The following is a 7,768-nucleotide window of genomic DNA, read 5'->3' as shown; positions in this document are numbered from 1 at the left end:
TCCTAATTCAATTATAATATTGAACTCTCTTCTTATTATTAGAATATTACAGTTTATATTTTATTATTTTAACAACTTACTTACTTACTACAATACATATATAAAATAAATGTTTTTGCTCAGTCACAGTTAGTTATTAATTAACGTTTCATTGAATATTGTGTAAAATTAAGTTTGTCAACTTTGTTAGCAGTGTAATCGAAGGTAGGTTAGGTGGGTAAGTTAGAAACAAACAAAATTCCTATTATATTAGATATTAGAGTAGAAGATAGAACATAGATCTATTACTTGAATCTTTAGAACAACCGAATAAAGGTTAGCAAAACCATATCAGCTGCAATTTGAAATATGTATATCTTTCTTTTTATTATTACAAACAAACTTTAAACGTTACCAAAAGATCAAATAAATATATTGTTAATTTGAGACTTATATTTTACCTTAATTTATTATGTTAGACTAGGAGAATAATATTATATTTTAATCTAAAAACTATTAAACTATCGACATAAAAGTGGATCAGCCTGTCTTTTATTACTTCTGAAGTGCTCTTCGATCTCCCATTGTGTTTTATTTTTAGTTTCTGGCAGGAAGACATATAAATAAAAAGTGCATAAGCCGCAAATTATACCATACAGTAAAAACGAACCATGTATTCCTAAATCCGCGAAAATAGTTGGTGTCATTTTATATAAAATGGAATATGACGCAGAAATAACTAAAGATATAATTATATAACTACCTGATTGGAACCTCGTTGAAAATAATTCACCATATATAGACATAGACAAGATCATTGGTCCACAACTGATTGCTATAGTATAAGCAGTTAACAATAGTATCAAAATATAATTGTTATCTGCGATGATATTCACTTTACCTAAATATATGTATAGAGATATTATAAACAAGAATGCTACACCTATAAACGACGACGACATATATAAGGTTCTTCGCTTCAAGACCTTTGATAGATATGACCCAACGTACATACTGATTACTGTGACACCGTTTAAAATCAACATGGCCATATACGCCATGTATTCAGACTTCGTTATATCTCTAAATATATCCAAAATAAATAAACTACAAATCATTTTTCCAGAGAACTGATACTGCATTACCGCTATCACCGCGAGGATCATAGGTTTATAGAACTCTGGACATTTTATGATATCGAAAAAACTCTGTTTAACTTTAGATTTTTCTAATTTCATATATTCTTCTTTAGCTGAAATTAGTGCCTGTAATTCTTTCTCAGCTGTAAAACCGTGAAGTCGCCTAAAGGCTGCTTTACATTCTTCGAATCTTCCTTTGCCAGCCAACCAATGCGGAGACTCTGGCCACAAGAAGACTGTCAGCGTGTATAGAGAACAGATGAATCCCAATATTGTTATTATCCTCCAATTAAAGAATGTACCGATAACATTAGCAATCCATATACCCCAGAAATATGCTGCCGCCGAAGCTGTTAAGAACATCCCGCGTAATTTTGGAGATGAGTATTCGGTTAGAATCAGGACTGCAATGGTTAAATTACCACAATGTAAGTACCTGAAATAATTATAAATATTAACTGTTGTTAATTGTAAATATTGATATTTATAAAATTTTGCATATTATAAAACTTTCTTAATAAAAATACCTACCCTTGAATCAGTTGTGCTACCAATAGATGATAGGGGGAGGAGCTCAGGTACATGCCAACGAATATAGCGACGCAAACTATCGACGTTATAGTCTGAGGGATCTTTCTTCCACAGTGCTTCGTGAAAAGTGGTAAAATAATAATCCACGGTGTATTACTAATAGTCGGAGCTGCATCTGTAAGATCAAATATTTTTAGCTTTCCATACCTAATGTAGGTTATGGAGAATGGAGTTTCCTCAAATTATGATCACTATTTATATCGGAATCACTGTGCTATACACAATGTAACGGTATTTTATATCAAGCTTTAAAATCAGATGCGAGGAAACGTGAAAACTATTATAAGATGAGTCATCTTCCACAACTTTACTTTAAGAGGTAAAATAAAGTAAAATTTCGGGAAATTCTATTCGACTTTCTAAGGCTATTGCTCCAGTAGTAAACGAACTTACAACTATCGTATAATACTCGTACACTGTACAAAAAAAGATAATTACTCCACTAAACCAATCACCCATATTTTTTTTAATTATCAATTTCAAAACAAAGTTAATTCTAAAGTACTCCATGATAGAACACTAGTGTCCCGCAAGTATCTATTTTTAGTCCTATAATATTTTTATTACACACCAACGATTTGCATTCTTACGTAAAAGAAATTATGCATTATAAAGTTGATCATAAATATGCATATTATAGCCTTTAGTTTGAGGTTAATAATCTAGCATTACATGTTAATAAACCGGCTGAAGTTCAATCTAAAGTAGATGAGCGCAGAGGCACCAACGAGCTACTGTAAACGCCTCGATTTCCACTCGGGAGGTTTTTAAATATTTCATATTTAGTATTTTAGTTTTTCGCTCTAGTAACGAGGCACAACGCGGCTTAAATTCTGCCACTCAACACGCCAATGGGTCAGAACTTGGCGGAAGGTTGGGAACGGAAGTGTCTCAATGGGAACGGATTTATTTACATTTTACGTGAGAAAACAAAAATAATATAGGTATTTAATTAAAAAATCCTGCCCTTAATAAATTACAAAACAATAATTAATAATAATTATATTATTAAGTGTAAAATTAATATTTTGGTCGCTGCTAAAAAAAATCTAAAGAAACTCGATTAATTGATAATTCAACAATTTATAATAATATTTATTTAGAAAAAGCATAATAATTTGAACGTAGCGGGTAGTTTTTAAACGTTTTCTAAATAAGTATTTTTCTTTCCTACGTGTGGAATAACACTTTTAAAAACTGTCAAAAATTTATAGAAATATATTATAACACTTACATATCCAGGAACTTAAATCGTCATCTATGATAGTCGCATTAGCTTCTTTATTCATCTGGGGTATTATCACTGTGGGAGCGCCAGAACAGAGGCCCGCTACAAAGAACTGGATCCAGATTGAACTGCATATTAATGCCTGGAGAATAGGAAAAAAAGTGAGCGGTAAGAGAGGTAGAGGGAGACTTCGAATGACTTTCGATGACTCAGTATCAAAAATATCTATTGGAGGAAGGTCATGTAAAAAGCATGATGATCCTCCGGAGAGCACTTATGAAGAGGTTGATGGCAGTGGACGAGGTGAAAGAGTTATGCTGAAGACGGTAGGATTTGGCGCGTCGATCTCTTTGGTTACCCCGCAGCGTGAAGCCAAGGTAAGTTATTTTTACAATTATTTTTATAGTATTATATTAGAAAAAGAAAACTACTTAACGACCTTTTCTTATTAAGATGTGGCGTTACTACTGAGTTGTGTTGTGTTGTATAGAAAATTAATTCCCCCTCAGTGGGAATCGAACCCACAACCGTCACGAGCGCCACGACGTCCGTTTGGCATAAAATAAATAAACATAAATAGAAAAATATATTTTAAAACACCCTTATTATAATAAAAAGTCTTTTTCGATAAGAATGCAATAAATACATATTTATTGAACAAAATTAAGTTTCTTATCAATGTCTTTTATCTTTTTACCTCTTTAATACACGTTTGGGTCATTTTATAAAAACGCTTAAAACATTATGTTCACTTTTTACACGTAAACCATATATAGGTAGATACTTATATGAAGGGCATCGTAGCGTAGAGGCACAACTGTGCTGTAAAACGCTACGATTCTATTCGTGCTGGGAAGAATCTAAAGAATTAAATATTTAATGTTTTATTTTCTCGCTCTTTTGACAAGGGAAAGCTAAGAGCTGGGTTGCGCCACTCAATTCCTTAAGAATCGGCGGCACTGGAAGTGATTTAATAGGAACGGTCTTAATACTACATTCCCAGGTTCCTTCTGCTTACTCTGCTAAGTGCGGGTTACAGTGTGAAAATACATTTCTTATTTGTGTTTTTTAAATCTTTGTTTTAATGCATAGAAAATTGTCTTTAAACAGATAATGTTATAAGAACACAAAAGTAAAATAAAATAGTGTAATTCAAATGGGCGAAGCCGCGTGCATGTCGCTAGTTATACATAAATATTTTTATTATATTTACTATTTAGGTAGGTACTGTTGATAAATTACTCCAAAAGAACACAAAAATTGTACTGAGACGATTGGTCGAATAATAAAAATACATATTTATATAATTTTAAAAATGCACATAAATAAATAAATTAACACTCGTAAATAAAAATAAATATTTATCACCAATAATAAATATATTCAGAGTGGAAATGAACACACTACCTTTGACCTTATCATAGAAAATTTGTAAATAAAATATTATAGAAAAATTGTAATGTAAATAATGAATAACGGTTTTTTCCTCGTTCAATTTATTAATTCACCCGAGTAGGAATCGAAGTCCCAACCACCGTATTTACAGTCACACACCACTACACCACGACGCTCTCTACAAAATTAAATTCAACAAACTATTAAAATAAAACAATTAAACATATAACAATAAGAAATGTAAATTTGCTATTTATCCGCCTTAACTATAATATCCTAATCTTACTAATATTATAAATGTGAAAGTTTAAGAGAATGGATGTTTGTGGGAAATGTATTGTATACGTAAGACGGTTGTGAATTCAATTCCAGTCCGAGAAATAGTTATGGCTGAAAAAGACTTAACCCAGTCCCAGGTTCCCTCTGTCTACCGTGCTACATGCGGGTTACAACGTGAACCTATGAAATAGTAAAAAAATCGACTTACTTGTTTCAATACCGATCGAACTCTAGCCTTCCTGCCAACATCTTCATACGATTCATTTGTATTAACTTCTTGATAATGAGCATCCATTATTTCAAATTTAAAATGTTCAAAATATACGGTAAATTTGCCAAAAAAACAAAACCTTTTTAGAAATAATTTAAAACACACCCAACATATTGTCTAAATACAATTAAAAAACCGTTAAAAATCGGTAAAAAGTTACTTTATATTATATAATTATAATTATAAATTAAATAATGTTGCCATAGTTATTTATTTTACATATAAGTAATATTTTATTTTCTAAGTAACGCGTAAGCTATTGAAGGTTTGTGAGGCGACTAGGCTGTTAAGACTTTATTTCTTACTGCGATATCACGATCAGTGATAAACGACGCTTTAAACCGGTATCCTATATGATAAACTAAACCTGAGATGGATCTCTCCGTTCTTTTATTTTTTAAGCTTCAAGCTGTACCCCGCATGTCATGACAGTAATGGTGGTACCCAACGCCGCGCAAAGACAATAAAATCCATATGAGGGCTATCGTGGACAAGTGCACACGTATAGGGCTGTAAACGCGACAGTTTGGATATGGGCATAGGAATAGAATAATTTAGTGCCCACCCCAGAAAATTTTCTAACGAAAAACTGCCCTGAAAAAATTAAAAATCAGAAAACGTGTTTGTGGATCCCATTCCTATTCAAGAAATTGAAATAAAAATATTAAATTTTATTTTCTTGTTCTGATGAAGAGACAAAGAGCGGCGTTCAGTTCCGCCACTCAATATGTAATGCCGCCAGAATGCAGCGGTAAATGAGGAACGGAATATCTTAACGCTATATACAGCGTTAAAATACTCCGTTCTCCATTTACCAAAAAAAGAAATAATTATTATTATGATAGGTACTTTAAAATATTGACGGTTGTTTAAAATATTTAATAAAATCTTGTATTTTAAAGAAAAACTTGTATTTTAACATTCGTTTTTGTAAACACAATCAATCTTTTATGTTGAGGAAGACACAACTGATATAGGTTTGCCTTTTTTAGGGTTTCGTGTTTCAAAATAAAAAAAATAGAGTCTTATTTTTTTCAAGCATATCTAAAGAAACAAGGTATTTCATCGATGCATGCATCTTTAAATTTAAGTTTATCTACTTAGAAAGATCTTCGTGGCGAAGTGTCACTTTCCATCCTGTGAACAAAAAAGGGCGGTTACGAGAGAAAACAACGGAGGATAGAGATAAAAAAATTACGTACATTTTAATACAAAGTCAAGGTCGAACGGACATCAGTGATTGTATGAGATTTTGTTTAATTTTTTCGTATGAAGCCCTATAAGTTACATTATTAAGTCATTGCACAGTATGACAAATAATGGTGAAGTAAAACTACTAAGATATTTCTTGTTGTCAAACCCTTTTGAAAAAGACAGATGGCAAATAAAATTACATGGTAGAAAAAAAACTACAAAACCGGCCAAGTGCGAGTCGGACACCCGCACATTGGGTTCCACACCATAAAAGGCAACAACATATTTTAGTACTATTTGTTATAGCGGCAACAGACATACATACATCATCCGCAAATACATCAACAGTTAGTTGATATATTTCAACACACAATGCCTCTAGAATTCGGCGGTAGTTGAGAAACAGAAGCGTTTTATAGGAACGGAGTGGCTTAACACTAGGTTTCTAGGTCCCTGACTTATTTACATTTATGATATTATTATAGCATAATAATTTATTCCGATTAATTTTCCTTATTGTATCAAAGAATATTATGATTAATTAATTTATTTAAATTATAATTTTATTATACGTTTTATAAGATTTATTGCGTTTAAAAATGTGAGACCACCATGGCGCAGTGGACTTGTTGACTTTTTGGCCAAAAAATATTACAATTTTGCAAACTTCAATTATATGATGCATTAGCTCATGGCTTAACTAGTTGTAGGTTCGATTCCCTCGCGAAGGAATGAATTAGTTTTATTTTTCTGGTCTGCTCTGATCGATTACATATGCACGAACGATTAATTGTAGATATTAAAATATATGTCAAACTGACAATCTCTATTTTTTCCTTGTCCTTAAGAAATGGCGTTTTATTTTACAACGCTACTTTTATTATTTATTTTGTTTGTTTTTTATTTTTAGTATTTTTTTTTATTGTATTAGGCTTAGTAGTAAGTAAGCTTAGTAGTAGTAGGTGGTTTTTAAAGTTAGTTATAATCTTGACATGTATTTAGATATGTGATGTTGTTCGTATCATAATCTACGAGTATTTAGGCTTCCAAGCACGAGTGCTAGATTTCATAATTGTGTGTATGTGTGCTTACAAAGTTCTCGGCAATTAAAAGTCTTATCGAGATTATTTCTTTTTTATTGAAATACTTGTTCCAACTTAGAACTGTCTTAGTTTCATGAAAATAGGATCAGCAGTTTTCTATTATTCTATTACTATTATTACCACCTATCAGTAAGAAATTAATGTAACGGGAACAAAGATATGATAAAGAAAGTATCTAAAGGAAACTAATAGTAACATCATGTTAATTAGACGTTAACTAGAAGATAGTTTTAATTGTAATTAATTATCAATTACGCAATTAAGGTGCCGTTAAAATTTCACTAGGCGCCGTTATATAGTACTAGATGTGTTATATGAGTAGAGTGAGATCCCAGGGCCCCTAGACATACTTCATTTTAGCAAAGCTGAAACTTTGAAGTTTAATGGTCTGATAGTATAACTTGAATGTGGGGCCCTTTCAGAGGTAGCGCCAACTAAAGCGCCAATCTAAATCTGGGGGCCCTGGGCTTTAGTGACCTGCGGCTTGACTTGCGTTTTTAATAGATAAGAATTGTTGTATTATGTTCTCGAAAGTACTCAAGTTCTTCCGTTTTTACTATATTTCCTATTGTTACTTCACTCCTAATGC

General features: G+C 31.9%; 1 protein-coding gene across 1 annotated transcript; it reads right to left on the bottom strand.

Moving 5' to 3' along the window:
* Positions 1-5,013, bottom strand: LOC146538572 (uncharacterized). Its single transcript, XM_085186880.1, has 4 exons — positions 4,820-5,013; positions 2,944-3,079; positions 1,650-1,824; positions 1-1,554 (listed from the first exon to the last, which is right to left on the bottom strand). Exons 1-4 carry the CDS (start codon positions 4,904-4,906, stop codon positions 501-503), a joined length of 1,452 nt encoding a protein of 483 aa, XP_085043006.1. The 5' UTR covers positions 4,907-5,013; the 3' UTR covers positions 1-500.
* Between the last annotated feature and the right edge of the window lie 2,755 nt (positions 5,014-7,768).

This window comes from Heliconius melpomene, chromosome 6 (genome assembly GCF_056956725.1).
Source record: "Heliconius melpomene rosina isolate 202511_hmr_F chromosome 6, ASM5695672v1, whole genome shotgun sequence".
NCBI classification, from domain to species: domain Eukaryota; kingdom Metazoa; phylum Arthropoda; class Insecta; order Lepidoptera; family Nymphalidae; genus Heliconius; species Heliconius melpomene.
This window is presented reverse-complemented; position numbering and strand designations above follow the sequence as displayed.